We start from the raw sequence: 22,775 nt of genomic DNA on the forward strand, positions 1-22,775 counted from the left end.
TGTTGATTAAGTCTCATAGGGCTTATCATTTGACAAGTGTCTTGATCTTAAGATAGGTTGTAATGGTTGGTTGAGATTGAATTGAGGTTATATCTCTCTCTCTCTCATCTTTGTCATCAGTTAAATGTCTCTTCGGGTTGTTATGCCCAGTATGCAATACAATGATAGAAGTTGAAAGGTTATGCTCTGTGTTTGTGCTTTCTCTCTGATTTCATCTTCTAAATCCTTACAAACATTTCTCTCAAATACTGTTAGACTTAGTTATATAGTTGTGTAGCTGGATTCCAACAGGAGGGTGGTTAAGGGAAGAAGATGATGAACAGTGTTCAATCATCTGCTTCATCTTTTTTTATTTTTATTTTTAAAATTTTAATTAAAAAGATAACAATTGTTTTTATTATTTAAATATTTTTATTTAAATATTTAATTAAATTTGTGGATATGTTACATCAGCATTTAACATAATTTTTAATTGAATTATGACGGAATGACATATTGATTTGTGACAACCATTTTCAAGGATTATATTGATCAATTTCATAAACTATCTTGATTGAGTGAATTAATTTCATAGACCATTTATCATAAAAACCCAATCCAAAATATACGTCCACACCCCTGCATTGATGAGCCGATGACTTTGCTCATCATCCTCTTCCCTACGCATACGCATCATTATACTGCCTTAGCTTATATAGTGGACCACCATACGCATCATTATACTGCCTTAGCTTCTCTTTTAGCCAATAACAGAGAATTACATTTAAAGGGCTTCATTAAATCCATCTGAATCTTTGCCAGCCTGCTCTTCGCTTCTCTGGTATGTAATGTTCTGCAGAAATTTGGACAAAAAATTGATGAAAAAGATTAACCCTTTTGTTTAGTGCAGTTGCTGGGTTTGCAGCTTGATTCTTTGTGAATTTTGGGTGCACCCCAAAAGGGCAAGAGCAAAAGAGAGTCCAGAAGCCATGGCAGAAGATGATTTGCCCACCAAGGCAGCAGTAGCAGAAGAAAATAATGTGTATACCAAAGATGGAACTGTGGATTTTCGTGGAAACCCAGCAAAGAGAAATGAAACAGGAACCTGGAAAGCCTGCCCTTTTATCCTAGGTACTTTCTGAAGATCTCTAACTTGCATCCCATGAACTTTAGTACGGAAAATTGTATCAAATATTGGGTTTTTATTTTTATTTTTATTTTTATTTTTGTTGGAAACTCCATTTGTCCCACATCGGACAGAGGGAGAAGAGAAGAGTACTTTAAATAGAATTATTCTACTTTAACTAACACCGAGGCCTTTGGTTAAGTGGGTACAGTATCGGTGTTATTGGAGTGGACCCTTGATCCGATGAAAAATTCTACAATTTTTAATTATGCTTTTTTTTTTATTGTTTTAATTGATGTTTTTGGGTTTGATTTGTGAGTAGGGAATGAATGCTGTGAGAGGTTGGCATATTATGGGATGAGCTCAAATCTGGTGATTTATTTCAAGAGTCAATTGAACCAGACGAGTGCTGCTGCTGCGAAAAATAACTCGAATTGGGGTGGAACTTGCTACCTTACGCCATTGCTTGGAGCTTTATTGGCTGATTCCTATTTGGGAAGATACAAGACTATTGCCTCTTTCTCACTCATTTATATCATTGTAAGTCCTCCTGCCTTCAAATTCTTACCTTAGTTTATATCAATTTGGAAATGTTGGAACTAAAAAGAATGGCAGTAAGCTATGCAAAGTTTGAGCGCACGAAAGCTGGGAGAATGTTATTAAGCTAAACAGCAATTGTGGCTATTAAATAGCCTTACACCGAGATAGGAATGAAGATAACTACCCACGACTTTACAGGTCCTATAATCATGGGCATGACTACGTTGAACATAAAAGAAAACAAACTGGTGGTTCCTCAAGTTAAGGAGGAATTATTCAACATAACAGAGATAAACCCTAAAAACTAGGAACCCTAACCCTAACGGCTCGGAAGCTCCAACAGTTTCATCATCCTCCCTTAAATTGGATGTCATTGTCATTCAGTTTATACATGGATATTCACACACACCCAGTAAGCTCCGCATCTTCAAAAACATATCAAGCTTTACAGGCTTTGTTAGAACATCTGCAATTTGTTCTTGTGTAGAACAATGAGTTAACTCCAGAATTCCATCCTTGACAAGATCGCGAAGGAAATGGAATCTTATATCAATGTGCTTGCTGCGACCATGCATCACAGGGTTCCTTGAGAGTTTTATTGCTGAGATGTTATCACAAAACACCACGGTTGGACAGCTTTGCTCTTGATTTAGAACTTTCAAAATTCTTCTTATCCACACAACCTGGCATGCACTGGATGCTGCAGCTATGAACTCAGCTTCGGTGGTAGAGAGAGTAACCACGGGTTGCTTCTTTGAAGACCAAGAGACAGCTCCCGAGCTCAGTAGAAAAGCATAGCCTGAAGTGCTTTTCCTATCATCTTGATCGCCAGCATAATCACTGTCTGTGTACCCTACGAGTTCTTCACTTCCTCCCTTCCTGTAGAACATCCCAAAACTAATTGTGCCCTTCACATACCTCAAGACTCCTTTTGCTGCTAGTAGGTGAGACTCAGTAGGACGCTCCATGTACATGCTGATCAGGCTGACGACAAACATCAAATCGGGGCGTGTGGCAGTCAAGTACATGAGACTTCCCATTATCTGCTTGTAGATCGTGCTGTCAACTTCAGTTCCTCCTTCATCTTTTGTGAGCTTAAAGCCAGGAACCACTGGATTATGTACCGAGTTGCACTGATCCATATTGAACCTTTCCAGGACCTCTTGAGCGTACTTCGGTTGACTGATAAAGATACCATCTGTCCTTTGTAATATTTCAATACCAAGAAAGTACCTCATTCTTCCAAGATCAGTCATGTCAAACTCGATCATCATGGATTTTTTAAATTTTTCGAACATCAATTCATCATTGCCAGTGAATATAAGATCATCAACATACAAACACATAATTAAAATGTTACCTCCACCAGTAGTTTTAGTGAATAACGTGTGCTCATAAGGACATTTGATGAAGCCTTCTCTAATGAAATATGCCTCAATGTGACTGTACCAAGCTCGGGGAGCCTGTTTGAGTCCATACAAGGCCTTCTTGAGTCGATAAACCTTAGATTCATGCCCCTTCTGTTCATAACCTGGAGGTTGATCGACGTAAACTTCTTCATTAATTTCCCCATGCAGAAAGGCCGACTTAACGTCAAGTTGATAAACTGCCCAAGTTTTCTGAGCAGCAAGGGCTAAGACAATTCGAATGGTGTCCATGCGTGCCACAGGTGCGAATACTTCAGCGTAATCAATTCCATACTGCTGACAATATCCCTTGGCAACTAGCCGAGCCTTGTATTTGTCTACTTCTCCATTTTCGTTGAACTTAGTCTTAAAGACCCACTTAACTCCTATGGTTTTCCCTCCTGATGGCAGCACTGTTAATTCCCATGTGTCGTTTTTTTCAATAGCTTGTATTTCTTGATCCATGGCTATCCTCCATTTATCGGACTTCACGGCTTCTTCGAATATGAAGGGATCCCCATCAGTGAACAAGGCTAGATGTTCTAAGTTTACACTTTCTTCATCAGAGAGACCTTGTCCAGTTTCATAGTCTCTCATCCATATTGGTGGTCTTCGGGCACGTACTTCTCGATACGAGGTTTCATCATTTGAAGTATTGCCTTCGGCAGACTCAGTTTCTCCACCCGATTCTTCATTGGCTTCAGACTCTTCTTCATCCCCCTCTTCTGCCAGTTCTGCTTCTCCTTCAGTCTCCCACTCGAGATCAGCTTGCTTTTGACCTTCGTCCCAATTCCATTGTTGATCTTCTTCAAATACCACATCTAGACTAACAATTATTTTATTTGAAAGAGGATCAAATAATCCGTAGGCCTTAGACTCCTTACTTACCCCAAGTAAAATGCATTTGAAGCTCTTGGCATCGAGCTTTACTCGTCTGTTGTCAGGTACATGCACGTGACAAATGCATCCAAAAACACGAAATGATCCACTGATGGTTTGTGTCCACTTCATGCCTCATCAGGTGTTTTGTTCTTCACAGTAAGAGTTGGACATCGATTTAGAACATGCACCGTCCAATTTACTGCTTCAGGCCAGAAGGTATTGGGAATGTGCTTTGCTAACAACATGCTTCGCACCATATTCATAATAGTGCGATTCTTCCTTTCCGCGACACCGTTTTGTTGAGGTGTATAGGCAGCCGTCAACTGTCTATGAATTCCATTCTCATTGCAGAAGTTGATGAATTCATGTGATGTGAATTCTCCCCCACGATCTGTTCTCAGGCTCCGTACGTATGTCCCATTTTCCTTCTCAACTTTTGCTTTGTAGGTTTTGAACGTGGCAAATGCTTCTGACTTCTCTGCCAAGAAATAAACCCACGTTTTTCTACTGAAATCATCAATGAAAGTGATAAGATACCTCTTATTGCTGTTTGAAACCGGGTTGATTGGTCCACAAATATCTGTATGCACCAACTGAAGAATGTTGGAGGCTCTCCACATGCTCTCCTTTGGAAATGGGTCACGGTGCTGTTTTCCCACCAGGCAGTCTTCACACACCTTTGGAGAAGTTTGAAACCGAGGCAACCCTGTCACCATGTTCTTTAGTTAAAGCACTTTGAGCCCATTCCAGTTAAGATGTCCATATCGATGGTGCCAAATATCTGCTTGATCTGTGGTCAGTGTGGAGAAGCATTGTTGTTTCTTTGGTGCGAAGCGAGCACGTACTGCAAACATCCTGTTATATGTCATCCCAGTTTCCATGATTAAACCTTTCTCACAGTCAAAGATTTTGCATTTCCCATGTTTGATAAGTACTGCCAGCCCCTTTTCTTGTAACTGACCGATGCTCAACAGGTTGTTTTTCAGGTCTGTCACATAGAAGACTTCTGTGATTGCATGCACAAGTCCATTAACCTCTATGCGAATCTTACCCTTCCCTTGTACAGTAAGACTCGAGTTGTTCCCAAGCTTCACTGATTCTCGAAAGCTGCTGTCGAGATCACAAAACATGTCTTTGTTCCCACACATGTGGTTGCTACACCCAGAGTCAAGGTACCAAATGTGCTCCACCGTATCCTCTTTGGAGTTCACAAGAGCCATCAATAGTATCTTCTCCTTTGTATATGCATAATTTGCTTTTTGTTCCGTGGCTCGCTTAGGGCATTCCCATTGAAAGTGCCCTAGTTCATGACAATGGTAGCACTCCAAGGTGGATTTGTCGAACCCAAACCTACCCCTTCCTCTTCCTCTTCCTCGATAGGTACCTCGTCCCCCACCTCTTCCTCCTTGCTGGGATCCATGAGTGATTTGAAGTGCTTGTTCCTCGTCCACATGTCGGCTGATCCGTTGTTCATGCACCAAGAGACTGCTTTGTAGCTCGTCTATGGACATCATATCCAGATCACTGGATTCTTCAATGGAGCAAACCACGTAATCATATTTTGTAGTCATAGACCTGAGAATCTTTTCAATGATTACCACATCATGCATTTGCTCCCCATGCGTTCTCATCTTACTAGCTATGGTGAGAGTTCTGCCAAAATAGTCATTAACAGACTCACCAAACTTCATGTGTAGCACTTCAAACTCCCTGCGAAGAGCCTGCAATTGAGCTCGCTTGACACACGTTCCTTGATACTTCTGCTTCAAGGAATCCCAGATATCTTTCGCCGTATCTTTCTTCAACATGGTCTCCAGTGTCGAACGATCTATGGCTTGGAACAGGTAGTTCTTAGCCTTAAGATCCTTCAACCTCTGATCCTCATAGGTCTTCTTTGTGATCCCTGTCTTTACCAAGTTCCAATACTCCTTGGAACGCATAAAGTTCTCCATCAGCATACTCCAATGGTCATAGTGACCATCAAACTTTGGAATGGCAGGTTGCACAAAACTACTCTCGGATGCCATATCTTTGTTTCTTCACTCTAGTACTGGACTTACAAGCCTTTTGATCAAGCCCCGTGATGGGGCTCTGATACCAGATGTTGGAACTAAAAAGAATGGCAGTAAGCTATGCAAAGTTTGAGTGCACGAAAGCTGGGAGAATGTTATTAAGCTAAACAGCAATTGTGGCTATTAAATAGCCTTACACCGAGATAAGAATGAAGATAACTACCCACGACTTTACAAGTCCTATAATCATGGGCATGACTACGTTGAACATAAAAGAAAACAAACTGGTTCCTCAAGTTAAGGAGGAATTATTCAACATAACAGAAATAAACCCTAAAAACTATGAACCCTAACCCTAACGGCTAGGAAGCTCCAACAGTTTCATCAGGAAAAGTCCGTTAGCCAGTTTGGTAACCATTTCGTATTGAGTTTTTCGTTAAAAATATTAGGAAAATATATGCAAGAAACGAGAGATAAAAAATGAAAACTAAAAACTAAAAATGAAATGATTATCAAGCCAGCACTTCTATTTTGCTTATCCCAATTGATTTGCAAGTGGCCCTTAAGTCAAATCATAGCTTACTGCAGGGTTCCAACCAAACCCTTTACCTTAATTTTTCCAAACATATGACCCTGGTTGTTGTTGGAGTTTGGTTTTGTTGCGTTTTTATCTTCTCCATCAATAGTTTATGGATTGTGTGATAATTTTCATAGGGGATGACACTTTTGACAATGTCAGCATCGGTCCCGGGCATGAAACCAACCTGTGTTAGCAAAGATGTCTGCCATACAAATGGTGGACAAACTGCAGCAACTTTCATAGCGCTTTACCTAATAGCGCTGGGCACGGGTGGGATTAAGCCGTGTGTCTCGTCCTATGGGGCAGACCAGTTTGATGATGACGATGAGGTTGAAAAGAAGCACAAGGGTTCTTTCTTCAACTGGTTCTATTTTTCCATCAATGTTGGTGCTCTGATTGCTTTTTCTGTGCTGGTGTGGATACAAGACAACGTGGGTTGGGGATGGGGTTTTGGCGTTCCAGCAGTGGCAATGGCAATTGCTGTGCTGAGTTTCTTTTCGGGGACTCGGTTGTATAGGAATCAGAAGCCTGGAGGTAGTCCTTTGACACGCATAATTCAGGTGATTGTGGCGTCCATTAGAAATTACAAGGTGAAAGTACCGGAAGACAAGTCCCTTTTGTATGAGACTGCAGATGCAGAATCTTCCATCCAAGGAAGCCGCAAGCTTGATCACACAAATGAATTCAGGTTAGTTTTTATACCGAAAAATCTTCGTTACTTATAAAAGTTAATTTTGCGAGTAATCAAGATTGAGAGTTCTTTTTTCTCTAGCATTAAAGCGATTGGTGGTTTTGTAGTTTTACTTTCGTTGTTGTTGCTGTTCTATTGGCCTGAAATTTTACTGCGCAGGTTCTTTGACAAAGCAGCGGTGGAGGTGCAAGGTGACCAGATAAAGGACTCGAAAAGCCCGTGGAGACTCAGTACAGTTACCCAAGTGGAGGAGCTAAAATCAATCATAAGGCTGCTTCCCATATGGGCCACTGGTATCATCTTTTATGCAGCCGGCAGTCAGATGAGCAACTTCTTTGTGTTGCAAGGCACCCTCATGGATATTCGTGTTGGCCGCTCTAGCTTTGAAATCCCAGCAGCATCTCTTACCATCTTTAACACCCTAAGTGTCATTTTTTGGGTTCCAATATACGATCGAATCATTGTGCCAGCAGCTAGAAAATACACCGGTTACAAGAATGGCCTAACTACACTCCAAAGGATGGGCATTGGCCTCTTCATCTCCATATTCTCCATGGTCTGTGCTGCAGTTTTGGAACTTATCAGACTCCGAAGTGTTCGACAGAACAACTATTACACATACGAGCACATGCCCATGTCAGTCTTTTGGCAAGTACCTCAGTATTTCCTCATAGGAGCTGCAGAAGTTTTCAAAGTCATAGGACAGCTGGAGTTTTTCTATGATCAAGCCCCAGACGCCATGAGGAGCCTGTGTTCTGCTCTCTCACTCTCCACCTTTGCACTAGGAAACTACTTCAACTCTATTCTTGTCACCATCGTTACCAAAATGACTACAAAGAACGGCAACCCTGGATGGATACCGAACAATTTGAACTACGGACACCTTGATTATTTCTTCTGGCTATTGGCAGTGCTGAGTGTTCTTAACCTAGGAGTATACCTCTTCATTGCCAAGTGGTACACGTATAAAAAGACCGTCGGGACTCTGCGTTGATCATGAAAAGAAGTGATACCATAAGAAGCCAGTTCTGTACTGTGGTGATTTTTAGGTTTTATTTTTGTTTTCAATCACTTGTAAATAGTTTGTCTTGTGTATGCAATTCTGTTAAACGTGAGTGTTCTTATGAGATGTTAAAACTTTCAATGAAGCAAGAATGGTTAAAAATGGAGTGAATTACAAGTCAGTCTTTACACATTTGTGGAGTTGATAAGGGAGTATGGCTACAATACTTAGAAGCATTCAACAGTTTGCCAGTCGGCAACGGCTACACAGTCTTCTTTGATCCAATTCAACGGCAACGGCTATTCAATCTTCTTTGATTGTCGTTGGATTAGATCTAAAAGCTCTAAGTGACTGTATTCAACTTTTAGAGAGATTTTTTAGTGTGCTGGAGCATGGCCTAGTATACCAAGTGTCATAATGCAAGTGGTTGGACTTGGACATGTATTATGATACTTGGTATATTGGGTCGTGTTCTCAGCACACTGAAAAATTTCTCCAATATTTAGAAGTATTGTAGATTTTTTGGTTTGTAAGGTAACCAATCTCTCCGAACATTTGTGTTTTGAAATAGGGGAAACCCTCAATCGGAAAAGTTAGGAATAGAGAATAAAATCAATTAATTCGTAGTTTTTTAGGCATTGCATTACTGACTATAGTGTGGGAGTCACATAGTTTTTAAATTATGTATATGTAAGTAAACGCATGAATGTCATTTGAGGCTTGTCATTTAACATGTGCCATATAGAATAAGGAATTATAGAATAATTGCAATACTCGTAAACATGTGACGTATGCGCTATGCCTTGTTTGCTCCTTTTTCATTTTTGGATTTCTTGGTTGGTGGGTCATATAAACCCGGCTCAGTTGCCATAACTAAAGACGTAGCCCAATTCTCTCTTTACCCTCAAACAAAAGCCATTTGAGGCCCGTCATCTAACGCGTACCATGTGAATCTCCCTGAAAATTTAGTTCGACTCGGAGCAAGATTGCAGAAAACTAAGGGATTTGAACGATCGCAAATGGTTCTCAAACGCTATCAGGATGCTAAAGCAGGTAATAGTTTGATCAACCTCATGTGTTGCAGTTTCCGCAATTTGTTCTTCTATTTCGATTTTTCAACCCTCCAACTGTTTGATCAAATGCCTCAGTGAAATGCCCTAACCCTTTCTTCCGTTTTGAATGCGCTAATTTCAGGATACCAATTGGCCAAATCGTTCAATGCCGAGAAGTACTTGAGAAAAGTGGGATTGGGCAAAGAAGACTACTACTTCTGGAAGCAAATAGGCAAGGCACTGGTGTGCACATACACGCTCTTCGGCGTGGCCTGGCTCTACAACGAGAAATCGCCACTTGGGTGGTGGACGCTGAAGCCTAGGCCCAAGGAAGAGAGAGAGCTAGCGCACCTGTACGAGCGTCGTGAGTTCCCATACCCCGGGGATGAGGAAGCCATGGAAGAGTTTGTTGCCAAGGGGGGAATGATCGGCACGACAATTGGCCCGAAAGGGTTTGTCGAGACGGACAAAGATGCGTTTAACTATCAGAAGGAGCTGCAGAAGAAGAAGCTGGAGCAGGAAGCGCAGAAGCTGTGGGTGAGGATGAAGAATGAGGTCATTTCGGAGCTTCAAGAGAAGGGCTACGTCGTTGACGCTGAGTGAAATTGTAAAAGTTTGCATGGTTATGTGAAAGTTTATGACGCTTGTGTGTAAAAGTGATTACTGTTCGCATTGCTTTTGGATAAAAGCACTTTGTGAGTGCTTGCTCAAGAATTGTTGTGAGATAAATGTACAAGACCTTGAATAATTTTATGTAATTCTGATTATTGTTTTAACAAAACCCTACTAAGCAAAAGCGCTTCGCAAGGAAACAAAGGACAAACACACTGCTCTGACCAACATGCCTAGTCCAGTCCGCTTCTTGTTCATTGAACAAGAGTGAACCAATGATTTCAAAGATAAATTGCCTTATTGGCAATTTTGGCATTCAACAACAACAACAAAACTTTTTCCCACTAAGTGTGGGGATTGGCAATTTTGGCATTGTTAGGAAAAAAAACATGTTAGGGGGGAAGTGTGTGTGTTCCTCATAAAAGAAGAAAATGCATTTATATTCGGCTTTACAACATAACGAATACATCTACAAGACATTCTTCGGCAGAGATTGTGAGTTGTTGCCTGGCCTGCCCTTTCCCGATTCGCTCCTCCGATAGCTCCTCAGCGGCGTCAAGTAAAACCGCAGCAACCCGTGATCAAGATTGCTTGGTGAATACCGAGCACTCTTGTTTCTCTGCAGAGTCTTCACTTCATTGCATTTGTTTTCCGCCCCAACACCATTCACATTGCTAAACAAGCCAACCATTTTGCACTGGTTGCGGCAGCTGACGCTGTAACTCCGAATCAGCTTCTGACTCACGGACGCGTTGGCTTCTTCTCCATTGGCAACCATCCTCAGCTTTTGCCAAGAATCCGTGGATTCTTCATCCACGCATTTCTTCTCGCTTCTCCTCTGCATCAAACCCCAAAAACTCCACTTCTTGTGCCGCCTATTCAGCTTTTGGTGGTCAACATCAACCCCATTGGTTGATTCCGAAGTGGCATTTTTACAAACAGGTTCACTGCAAATCCCAACGCCGCCGCGGCCCTCTTCCGCACGCTCATCATATTCAACAGGTTTCAACTTCGAATTCGAACCCATCGAACTCATCAATTCCTTCTCTGTAATCAGCAGCTTGGCCCCATAGAACAACTCTGAAGAGGCAGGGGAGACTCTGGCATTTGATCCCAACTTCAGCTCGTCAACCTCCGCAGCCAAGGATCGATCGAAACTCGGCCGTTCGAAGCTCCGCCGCCGCTGCGAATTGTAATAGTCTTTGGTCTGAGCTGACCCGCCTGGACTCCGCTCCCAGTTTTCTTCCACAACCGAAACCATCCGGGTCAGCCTCGGCTGGGCGGCTCTCGGACCCAAATACCCGTCCCAAGAAGCCCGAGGCTCGTCCATTGACATTCGACCCGGATCCGGATCAGTATCGCACGATCTTCTCCCCAATGCGTACTCTCCAACCTCCGACTGGGTCTCCCGCCGCTTCTCCGCTACGAAACCCTCGTTCTCAACCTTCTTCATCTTCTGCTTCCGCCGCCATTGCCTCACCTTCCTGCACAAAACCGACGTCGTTCCCCAAAATGTCCCTGCAATGTCCTTCAAATCCCTACCCGCACCCTTCTTCTTCTCCCATTCCAGATCTATCAACTCCTTCATCGTCTTGAACTCCGCATCCGCATCCAAATCCAAAACATTACCTTCGTCTCCACCTTCGTTCTTCTCCTCATCTCTCACTTCGACATCGAACTTTCTCGGCACTCCCTTGCGGTCGTCGTCGATGTTGAAGAGCTCGGACAGAGTGTTCCGGGCCCTTACATCGCAGGACTTGCGCCGGGTCGGGTCAAGTGCGTTTTCCGACGACGATTCGGGTCTCGTTCCGGCACACGACTTGCATCTCCGGAGCTCAGACCCGGAATGGGGGTTCTGAGTCGGGGGTTCATGGTGAGCGGCGGCGGCGGAGTCGAGGCCTGCGAGGCGTTCGCTTAGGCAGGGGGCGCAGAATCCGGTGATGGGTTTGGTAGGGTGACGGTGACAGGTGGATAGGCGGTGAGTTTGGGGTTTCATTGCTCTTCTAGAGTTGGAGGAGGAGGGCGGAGGCGGTGGTAGCTGAGAGTGCGTGCATGGCAGAAGAAGGAAGTGGTGTGTCAGTAAGAGAGGCGGTGAAGTTGAGAAAGGAAAGGGAAATTGGAAAAAAAATGGAAACACCGGATAAATCCCCTTTTTGGGATTTTATGGTATCCATGAATCATTTTTTATTTTATTTTTATTTTTCTAAGCAATTAGCATGGAGATGCAGGAGTCACAGAGGAGGAAGAATCCTATGCGTATAGGAATTTATGGCAATTTTAGCAGCATGCATATAATAAAATGTTATTTATGTTGTAGGGCCTATTTATTTTTATTTTTTTAAAAGGATTCGAACGTTGTTTTGTCACGATAATCTATCTTTTTGGTCTGAAAAGACTCATATAGGAATTTCAGTCTACCCTTGATCATCATATAATGATTCATCAACGTCAGAAATCGAATTCAAAATGTGTCGTCTGAAATACGGATCAAGATATGTTGATATCCCAATTACATTCACACATTGACATATTTTAGTTAGTACATGCATTAACTTATCACAATTATGTAAACGGCTGAACAACGGAGCCTAATGTTCCTCTCGATCTAAATTATTAGAATAGTCAATAGAAGCTGAAATATAAGTTACCACTGAGTAGTTACAATGCTTGTTCACTAAACAAGATTTAGGTCCTCTTATTATCTTAATAACTTTTTAGTTCAAATATAAGTTATCTATTAAGAACAATGATGTGTAAAAAAATTGTGAAAACTTATTCCATCGAAAAAATGATTTCCGCATCCTCTTTTTATGTTCTCATGCACTCATTTCTTTATAGTCTTTGAATTGAATAATCAACGGATATAAATAAAAGAAGAAGCATGGGAGCAAAAAATAATACTGTGGAAATTGTTTCTCTTTTCGGTAATCTCAGCTTCATATTTTTTTTTTTGTTGGATTGAATCGAACAATAATACATCAAATTATTTGGTATATAATAAATGAATTTGCGTAGAAGTTAAAACGTTTGCTAGTGCATGATTATCTTGTTGAACTTGAAACTTCTTGATGAGTCTTGAGAACTTTGCTTGCGGTTGCAGCAGAAGAAGGGCGTGCATGTAAATATCAGTCAGTGTGAAGTAGAAGGAAACTTACAGCTTTCCGGCCCACGGAAGGCCCAACATTAGTCGCACACTTTTCTTGGATTCTGGGTTTGTTAACGTAAACAAATGCAAAATCCAACCACTTCCTTGCGTTGCGGACGTGCACAAAATTTTTAGGTCAACTGCACTACGGACACCACCATTGACATCGAAATCCACAACTTATCTAGCATTCCCAAACCAATATGTGGTGGTAAGAAATAAGGAGTTCAAATCCTCCCAGGAGTATCATCGCTGGATCATTTTTGTGAGGATGTTAAGAATCCTTCAATCACATTAGTTCATCGTATATTGTATGATCATAAATCATTGTAAATATTTTTATTTAAAATTGAATATTAACAGTACTTGACAAAAATTGACCACACAATGTATGATAAACGGATGTGATTAGAGGATTTCTGGGATCCTCACCGGTGAGGATCCTCTATCCAAATCCTTTGCACTCAAAATGTTTTACGTGTCACTCAATGAGGTAGGTTATAAAGATGTCACAAACGAAAACATTTGTGCACTTTCCTATAAACTATGATGTATGTTTATCATACACTTCATCATCTATTATGTGTCTTTTCACTGTAACCCTGATTAACTTTCATATATTTTTTTGTTCTTTTCACTTAACCTGAATTAACTTTCATATTTCTTTTTTAACAAATAATATTATATACACTAAGAGGGAGGGGGAAAGGGGTGGCTTTAGCCTTACAAGGGGCTAGCAATAATGTGATTCAAATTCTCTTTTAGCGAGAATCAAACCTAAAACTTTTCACTTACAAGTGAAGATGAATACCACTAGGCTTTCATATTAAATGTTCATTTTTCAATTTTGAAAAATATTAACTAGAGTTAGGCAAAAGACATGTGGCAGATAATGAGGTGTATTGTGAGCATACATCATAATTCATGATGGTGGTAAAAATGCTCCCGATCACAGGAAGTTTTCGGTGCAGAAGATTTGAAGTTGAAAATAAGGTACCTAGAATCTTTGATTGATTAATATATTAATTCTCGAAATACTTGCTCGATGTTTGTCTTTTTACATTTCGGTCACCTTCCAAAAAAGATGTACATAGAGATATCATCACCCGAGGCCACTTCAAGCATGCTCGATCTCCCTGTTTGCAATGCATGTACTGCACAACTTCTCAGACACGCACGTGCACGCACAGACCTCATTTTACTATATCAAATTGAAATAAGTATATGACCATCGTATATTTTATGAGAAAGCTGAGAGAAAAAAGAAGCCGACTAAATTTAACAAATCGATATAAAATTGGAAGGTAGTTGGGTGGGAACAATGTTGCTTGAGATCTTACTATGTTACTAAGTGATATTGTGTAATACTTAATTTAAACTGAATTTTTTTTAAAATTAGAAATACGTATTCTGACGTAAGTTTATATTGTTGATATTTGATAGTTATTTTTTATATTATTTAGCATCAAGATGTCAATATAAGGATATTAATATGCGGTTGCATAAAGGGTTACTTTCGATCCGTTTGTATACGTTCCACCGTCTAATTTTAGTTGCCCTAAAAAACCCCACGTTGTGTAATGGCTACAGCAAATTTAGTAGCAGCTCCTGCTTTTATTACGTGTCCAATTTGTGTTTAAAATTTAGCAGCGAAGTAGTGTTCTGCTGTTTAAGAGCTCATTTGGACGTACTTTTAAAATGATTGAAAACACTTTTTGTGAAAATGATTTTAAACCAATATTTAGTAAAAATACAAGTAAATTCTAGAAAAGTACTTAAATGCTTCCTGAAAGAAGCACATAACTGGTGTTTCTTACAGATAGCACTTTAAGTGCTTTTGAAACCCAAATTTTTTTCTTTGAAAACACTTTTAGTTATTTTAAAAATACATCTAAACGAGCGCTAAACTCCCGAGTCATAAGCTTAGGAGGGCTTAAAAATAACCCAACTTTAGAAACGAATGGGCCCAGTCCAACCCAGGCCGTTACTTTGATCTCAACGTCTGCAGAGAAGGATCAGAATCAAGGCGCTGAAAAAGCCAGCATGGAGAAGGCGAAGAAATCCTTGGAACTGACCCACGACGAGTCAGAGGCCGCGTCGCGACTCACCGTTACACCTCACCAAGCCGGCGCCGGGCCGAGCTTCTACGAGTATTACGCTCTTCGCGGCATCCGAGTCGACCGAGTCGAACCTGGACTCGTCGTCTGTTCTTTCAAGGTCCCTCCCCGCCTCACCGTAAGCCACAGAACCCCTCACTCGTTCGATCACAAGTCAAATTTTCCATAATTTTAATTGAAATTAACTTCTGTTACTGATTGGTATTGTTAGGAGCATCAAATTCCGCTAATTTAGATTGAAATTTAGCTAATTTAACTTAAAATTGAACTAATTTTACTTGTAGCTTAAGCTAATTTGACCTGGAATTTAGCTGATTTATATTGAATTTTAGTTGATTTAACTTGAATTTTAGCTGATTTGAGCTGTGAGCATGTGATCCAAAATTGGTTTGGCTTAAAGTTTGCAACTTTGGAATTTTGGTTGTAGGATAGAAGTGGAAGGTTGGCTAATGGTGCAATTGCAAACCTGGTCGATGAAGTGGGTGGCGCCGTTGTTCATGTTGAGGGTCTTCCTATGAACGTTTCAGTGGACATGTCCATCTCGTTTATGTCCACTCCCAAGCTTGATGTAAGCAAACCTTTTCACTCGAATATCCTGGTTTTGCTGTTTTTCGATTGGTCGTATCTGGATGTATGTGTTCAGTTTAGCATGCTTTCTTGAACCGAATGTCATCAATTGTTGCCACTGTTTGAAGTAATGCGCGTAAAAGGCTTAAATCAACTTGTTTTATATATAAGACCAACATTGCCAATTGAAACACGGTTTCAATTTGCCAGAAATATTCAGTTTCCTGGATTTGATTTCAGAGTTTGTCTACTACAATGCGAAGTAAGTAGGGCTAATTTGGGTTTCTGGTACTATTTTGTGTTTCCGTTTGGTTGGTTTTACCTTTCATGTCATGTGTGCGGTATACGATTTGTACTTGTCAATTTGACAGACTTTCTTGAATGTCATTTGTGTCGACAATGTTTGAGGTTATATGCGGAAGAATCTTACAGCAGCTTGTTTTCTTAGCAATATACAACTAACTTTGCACCTTAAGCCTCTTTCGGTTTGTGGGAGGGCGTCAGGTAGTCGACAGCCGGCACTCCATGATCACGTCGAATCCTTATGCAAATGAATCCAGAACGAAGCGCAATGGCGTTCTAGGATTCATATAGCCGACCCCACTTAGTGGGAAAAGGCTTTGTTGTTGTTGTTGTTGTTGTTGTATTTGCACAATTTGGCTTCTATAAATGATGAGTTCTTAAAAGTATTATGCGATTGTTTCCCATGCGTATAGCTTGGGAAGTAGGATTTCTTTTGGAATTTTGCCACTATTTCATGTTGGACCGCTTTTCGAATCCTGATACTGTTTCGTGTTATGACTAGTTTTAGAACTTTGCTACTATTTTGCGTTGGGCTTTACCTTAACTTTTCAGGTGCGTTTGGTATATGATGTGCATTCGGATATTTACTGGCTATAATGTCTGCTTTCGCATGATGTAAAATTGCAGGATGAGTTAGAGATCACGTCACGGGTGTTAGGACAAAGAGGGGGTTATTCAGGAACGATAGTCCTTATGAGAAACAAAGCAACTGGTGAGGTTATTGCTGAAGGTCGGCATTCGTTGTTTGGTAGGCATGCTAGCAAACTCTGAGTCCTTTTTACTTCAGTATGTATATAGGTGGACGTGGAACGGAGGGAGCTCTTCGCGGGCATAGGTTGAATCTTTTTGTAGTTTCGCTTTCTTGTAAGTAAATGTTTATCATTGAAAAAGGATTGAGAATTGTGTGTTAACTCAAATTTAGTGGACTATTTTTAACTGCTATTGGTCTTGTTTTTCGCTTTATCTGTTTCACTGATTCGTTCGTACACAACCAAACATAACCCGAATCTTCACTCCGGTTGCCGGTTTTGCATTTTCCTTCGAAGTCTGGCATTCTTTTCTCGTTGTAATTTTAGGGGTGAGAGTTTCCGTGACATGGTTTTCAGTATGTCCTAATTTCTGCTTCCTAGGTTATTGGATGCTAATTTCCTTTTCTTTTCCAAAAAAGATAGTGGAGGTTATCTTACATTTTATCTTACATCCTAACTAACGCGCATGACCACATTATCGTCAGTGACCTATTTCTTTAAATCTCACTCCTTCATTTTACCTATTTCTTTAAATCTCACTCCTTCATTTTACGTTGTACTGCAACATGGTATTGGAAAGATCGAAGCATCTAATGTTTACGAATGCAATCAAAGAGAGCAATCTTGTAAACTTTGTAATATACTTCAAAACACAATGTTTCCTTTTTCTTGTTTACATTGGAAGGATGGAACCATTATCATAATCCAAATTGAACCATTATCATAATCCAAATTAAAATTCGACCATCTCTTACCAGTTGGGCTAGCTTGAATGGCTCAAATGCCCAATCATCGACTCTCGTGGCCCTAGATATGGCTGATACCGGTTTGATAGTAAGTTAATACATATTTAGGCCTACTGTTAGTGTTAATATATGATTTTATTAAAAAAAAGTGTCGAGTAGGCTTCGACGCAGGATCTTATAAAAAAGTTTATGGTGCTTCGAACAATACGAAATTCTATGCTTTTTAACAGTTAGATATTAATTTTTGTATTTTTGACTAATTATCTAACAGTTAAAAAACTTCATAAATTCGAAACCACATATGATCTCATTACCCTTTGCACCATTAAATTTAGTGGTGAATAGACTTATTTGTACATATCATACACTTTTTTTAATTTCCGACCATCAAAACGAATAAATTTTAAAAGATAAAGAAATAAGCCTTAAATTTACCTCTTGAAAATCAACTTTGTAAAACTAATGCTTGGTTGTTCAAGTGGTAAGGAGTTTGTTCCCCTTAAGCAAGGTTTCAAGTTCGAGTTTTATGAATGGAGAAGCCAACGTTGAACTGCTCCCCGAATGGGGTCCGACTCGGCTCGAGGAATACCCTAGATTCCAAAAAAAAAAAAAAAAAAAAAAATGAAACCGGCTTTGAAATTACGCGGAAGCAGTTTGGGATCCCTGCCCGCAGTTCGGACATTTTTGGGGTTTTCAACGTTCTTCTTCGTTGTTCCAGTCTTCCAGAGATGAGAGAAGAGAGTTTGGCTCCGAAATTGGAGGATGCAAAGAAGTATCTGGAGGTGACGCAGGACGAGTTAGAGGCCGTGTCGCGACTCGTTTTTCCAAGCGACAGACTCATATACGATAATTTCGTTGAGTCAGGCATCCGAGTTGACCGAGTCCAACCCGGATTCGTCGTCTGCACTTTCAAAGTCCCTCCCCGCCTCACCGTGAGTCTTCCCACCGCTCACCCACTTTTCCTCGTATAATTTCTGGAATTAGCTTCCGTTTTTATTTATTAAAATGCTAATTACTAATCTAAGCTAGGTTAGGGTTTGAATCCATCAGTAATCTGGATTACTTAAGAGTACAAAAAATAAAATTAGGTTTTGTAGCGAAAAAATAAATAAAATTAGGGTCAATAACTTCCAATTGAGCTTGTAGCATTACAACAACAAAAAAGCCTTAATCCCACTATGTCGGGTCAGCGGTATTAATCTTAGAACTGCGCTATGTTTTGCCCCAAGTCTGCCTTTAGCGCTCAAGTACGCCATATATTTTCTTATAGTCTCTTTCTAAGTCTTCGTAGGATAGAGGAAATATTGGAATGTGAGGGCATTACCAATTGGCAATAGGAGGGAGTGTCCCATTGATTTTAAACTATTAGCCAAGGTTCCCTTGCACGATGTGGGATTCATACTCTCGAGAGGAGGATCTTGAGTATTTAAAAATCAAGCTTTTATCTTGAATTGTCAAATTCACAGGTGGATCTGATTGATTTAGAAACCTTTGATTCTTTTCCTAACAGCTCAAATTTTTTTAGTGGGAGATTTGATGCAATTAGTATTGGTGATATTTATTGAAAACTTGAGTTGCTTGTGAGTAATTTTGGAACTGTGTTTCTATTGTTTGCAGGATAGAGCTGGAAATCTGGCGAATGGTGCAATTGCAACCCTTGTTGATGTAGTTGGTGCCTCTACTGTTTTTGTTCCACATATCCCTATGACCGTTTCAGTGGACATGTCCATCTCGTACATGGCAAAGGCGAAGCTTAATGTAAGCAAAGCTTTCACTAAGTCGTAAATCCCCATTTTTTGTTTCAGATTTATGTTGTCCATAGCAACCTCTGAATTGGCCATACATGTCCACGTTCAATCTAACAGTTTGCAAATGTATGAACTTATGTGCTGGAAAACCTATTATAGGTCTGGTTTCGATGGATCGGAATGATTTCCCTTCATATTTTGATTTTCAGAATTTGGTTACTGTAATGGATAGTTGTCTCTCTCAACTTTTCTCGAGGTCTTAGGTTTAACTCTCATGAATATGAGTTTGATCCGCCTTGAGTATTTTTTGTCAAAGGGAAAGAATGATTATCATTTCTAAACAATCTTTTAGGATCATTTCCATGCACATTTGGCTATGTTCTTATGTTTCTAATATTGGGGTTTTTCTTACTCGTCGTGTACTGGTGTTATATGATTCTCGTTTGGATATTTCTTGCTTGAACATCTCTTCTTTGTATCATTCTGATTTTATCAGATTGTTCGAAGAGAGCTATAGCATCTGATCACTTTTGATCTCTCAAATTGCAGGATGAGCTAGAGATCACCTCAAAACGGTTAGGACAAAGAGGACGTTACTATGGAACCTATGTACTTCTACGAAACAAAGCATCTGGGGAGATTATTGCTGAAGGTCGACATTCGTTGTTTCGTCCATCTTCTACCAGCAAACTCTGAGTCCTTTCCACATATACAAGTATAAACGGTGCAGGAACACCCCCCCCCCCCCCCAAAAAAAAAAAAAATCCCGGCCTTCCGGCTTTCTGTTGCTGCTACCCCTCTTCTTTCTATTCTCTAGCCCATTACCCACGCCCTCAAGTCCTCCTCCTTCCCCCTCCGCCCTTTTCCCTCTTGCCGCAACCCAACCCGACACCCACACCCTCAAGGTCCTCCCCCTTCCCCTGTCAAGCTTTCCCTCCTCTGGTTTTCTCCTGCGGTGCTTTATTTATGTTTTCCTTTTGGCTTTCTTTGAGCTTTGTCTCAATTTTCTTGAGCTTTGTCTCCATTCCCTGAGCTTGTCTCAGATCGGAACCTTTAGACACCTCTCTTGCTCCGATGCTTCCTTCCGTCGTGTGTCCACAACTACCAACCACTGCTACCCGGCCCCGGGTGCTTTTCCTCGGTGACGCGATTGGGTTTTGGGTGGCTGCTAAAGTGCTTTTTGCACTATTTGGTAGGATTATGAGATCGCTCACTGCACTGGTGGCTCGCTCACCCCCATGTTCCGTTGATCCTGTTGCTCTGTTTGGTTCGTTTTTTTTTTTTGTGGTGATGGTCTTCCGATGGTGGCGCTTCAGATTTGGTGGTAGCTGCTGGTTTCCTTTTTAATTTTAGGGGTGTATTCGATTGGGAATTTGAGAGATTTTAATGGATTTATAAATCCACGAATTTTTATGGAGTTTAACTGATTTGTAGAGATTCCATTAAATTTTTTGATTCAATTCTCTCGAAATCTCATAGGGAGAGGTGAGATTTGTGGATGGTAAAAATACACTACAAAATCTCTTCAATTCCCTCTAATTCCTCAATTTTTCTAAATTCTCTATATTCTAATTCTAATTGAATACACTTGGAATGTTATAAACTTCTTTAAAATTCTAATTGAATACACCTGGATTTCTAAGGATTTTAATAAATTATCTTAAAATCCTGATTGAATACACATTGAATTTAAGAGAATCACTTAAAATCCTAATTGAATACTCCTGAATTAGTGTTTCTGTTGTTTTTCAGTTATGCATTTTGGGCTTTGTGTTGTATGTACTTTTTCTTAATGGGCTTGTATTTTGGTTCTGGAATGCCTTTTGGGCTCTTTTTTCTTTCTATTAGTCTTTTTGTTTAATGAAAAAGTAACTTAGTTTGTCCAAAAAAAAAAATACACGTATAAACGGTATGCGTGAAGACTGAAGGGCACTATCCATTTAGGGTTGGTTTCTTCTTGTTATTATTTTTTTAAGTAATCAGAATGTTAGAAGGACGTAAGCAAATTGATCATTAGCCCATATTCTTCCCTCCTGTAATACACACAAGATATGATTTATATGTAAAAGATTAAGACCGATTAAGATCGGTTAGTAGTTATGCGGATGTTATTCTTCCGTCTGCTTCGTTCATTTCGGAAAGCTTTAGGAATTCTTACTATTTAGAATTCAATTATGCAGGCTAGCAAAGTGTTAAATTTCACTCCATGGTGCATGGTAGTAAAAGGCTGCTTCTGTGAATCAAATTTTCATATCACACACTACTGTGAGTTTTCTACTGTAAGAATGTTTGTGTATGCGTCCAGCAGATAAAATTACGACAACGGGGAACTCCGATGAAGATTGTAGTTTGGGAAATGAGCGGTGAAAGATTGACTATAAGTAATTGAATAGTTGACTTAAATCGAAACAAAGAAAGTTATAACAAAGTCGGACTCTGGTCACTTAGTATTACAGTTTAGTGGTATTCTTTTTCACTTGTAAATGAAAGATTTTAAGTTCGATTTTCGCCAAATTTGAATCATATTATTGATAACTCATTATGAGGCTAAGTCTACCTCCTTTCTTTTAGTGTAGATAATACCGTTTGTTCAAAAAACAAGAAAAGAAATCAGACTCTAGTAGGCTGGACTACCGAAGATAAACCTGTATTCATATATTAATACTATACAACTCATCCTTTAGAGCATCTCTAAAGAAGATGCTAAAAGTCCACATCAGTAGTAACAGTAAAAAAATATCACTAGTGTTTTTCAATTGAAATGTCAATTCTTATGGGGCATGACGTGGATTGATAACAATGGTGGTTGCTGTCAAATTTGACAACAGCTTTAAATCCATTTTTAATTGATTAATAAATGCCTTTTATTTTTGTCTTTTGTTCTATAAATATTTATTACCATTGTGAAAAGTAAATAACATAATAAATAATTATTTAATTTGACACATCGAGTGGAAATAAAAACTAAACAAAAACATCAAAGTGCCACATAGGCTTTCAGTTTAAATTTTATATTTAAAATTTAATATCTCCTTTAAAGATGTTCTTAACTTTCAATTGTTTTATTGTGTTTAATCTATATTATAATACAAAAATTAATAATATCACATGTCTGTACATCGTAAATGATCAAAATAAGCCCAAAGAGCCCATACAAATAGTTTCGCAGCCTTGGAAAAAGCCAATAAATAATATAATAAATAATACAAAGGAAATTTCGAAATATGTTCAATTTTATAAGCTTACGTTTGAAATAGGTATAATTTTTAGTTACGTTGAACACATATCAAAATACCTCTTAAATAAACAACACAGAATATACCCTGATGGAACTTGAATCCTCCGCCCATCCCCACCCATTCCTCCCTTTCCCAACATCTCTTCATGTTTATTATTGGTGCACTTGGCCACCATCCCCATTACCGGAATTGGCATCAACCCAGCTAGGAGTCTTGGGGTTGCCATCATTTCCTATACGCGTCTTTTTCGACATCGTAGAAGTTCTCAAGATCGGCGT

General features: G+C 39.8%; 5 protein-coding genes across 6 annotated transcripts; 4 read left to right on the top strand and 1 right to left on the bottom strand.

Annotated features, from left to right (window-relative positions):
• The first annotated feature begins 682 nt into the window (after positions 1 to 682).
• On the top strand, positions 683 to 8,411 carry LOC103409395 (protein NRT1/ PTR FAMILY 8.2-like). Of its 2 annotated transcripts, none has more exons than XM_070807842.1 (5): positions 683 to 820; positions 890 to 1,110; positions 1,428 to 1,645; positions 6,660 to 7,213; positions 7,376 to 8,411. In XM_070807842.1, exons 2-5 carry the CDS (start codon positions 969 to 971, stop codon positions 8,208 to 8,210), a joined length of 1,749 nt encoding a protein of 582 aa, XP_070663943.1. In that variant the 5' UTR covers positions 683 to 820; positions 890 to 968; the 3' UTR covers positions 8,211 to 8,411. The 2 variants fall into 2 exon arrangements, with proteins under 2 accessions (XP_070663943.1, XP_070663944.1); XM_070807843.1 differs by having other exon boundaries at positions 688 to 820; positions 885 to 1,110.
• Positions 8,412 to 8,876: 465 nt separating this feature from the next.
• On the top strand, positions 8,877 to 10,052 carry LOC139189311 (uncharacterized). The gene is made up of 2 exons (XM_070808015.1): positions 8,877 to 9,272; positions 9,414 to 10,052. Exons 1-2 carry the CDS (start codon positions 9,239 to 9,241, stop codon positions 9,872 to 9,874), a joined length of 495 nt encoding a protein of 164 aa, XP_070664116.1. The 5' UTR covers positions 8,877 to 9,238; the 3' UTR covers positions 9,875 to 10,052.
• A 243-nt stretch (positions 10,053 to 10,295) lies between these two features.
• Positions 10,296 to 12,150, bottom strand: LOC103436688 (protein OCTOPUS-like). The gene has a single exon (XM_008375140.3). The coding sequence runs from the start codon at positions 11,877 to 11,879 to the stop codon at positions 10,353 to 10,355; it is 1,527 nt and encodes a 508-aa protein (XP_008373362.3). The 5' UTR covers positions 11,880 to 12,150; the 3' UTR covers positions 10,296 to 10,352.
• A 2,796-nt stretch (positions 12,151 to 14,946) lies between these two features.
• Positions 14,947 to 16,957, top strand: LOC103436661 (uncharacterized). Its single transcript, XM_070807987.1, has 3 exons — positions 14,947 to 15,263; positions 15,573 to 15,713; positions 16,643 to 16,957. Exons 1-3 carry the CDS (start codon positions 15,072 to 15,074, stop codon positions 16,784 to 16,786), a joined length of 477 nt encoding a protein of 158 aa, XP_070664088.1. The 5' UTR covers positions 14,947 to 15,071; the 3' UTR covers positions 16,787 to 16,957.
• Positions 16,958 to 17,091: 134 nt separating this feature from the next.
• On the top strand, positions 17,092 to 20,681 carry LOC103428147 (uncharacterized). Its single transcript, XM_008366245.4, has 3 exons — positions 17,092 to 18,442; positions 19,128 to 19,268; positions 19,808 to 20,681. Exons 1-3 carry the CDS (start codon positions 18,041 to 18,043, stop codon positions 19,952 to 19,954), a joined length of 690 nt encoding a protein of 229 aa, XP_008364467.3. The 5' UTR covers positions 17,092 to 18,040; the 3' UTR covers positions 19,955 to 20,681.
• The last annotated feature ends 2,094 nt before the right edge of the window (positions 20,682 to 22,775 follow it).

Source organism: Malus domestica, chromosome 11 (assembly GCF_042453785.1).
Source record: "Malus domestica chromosome 11, GDT2T_hap1".
In the NCBI taxonomy this organism is placed as follows: domain Eukaryota; kingdom Viridiplantae; phylum Streptophyta; class Magnoliopsida; order Rosales; family Rosaceae; genus Malus; species Malus domestica.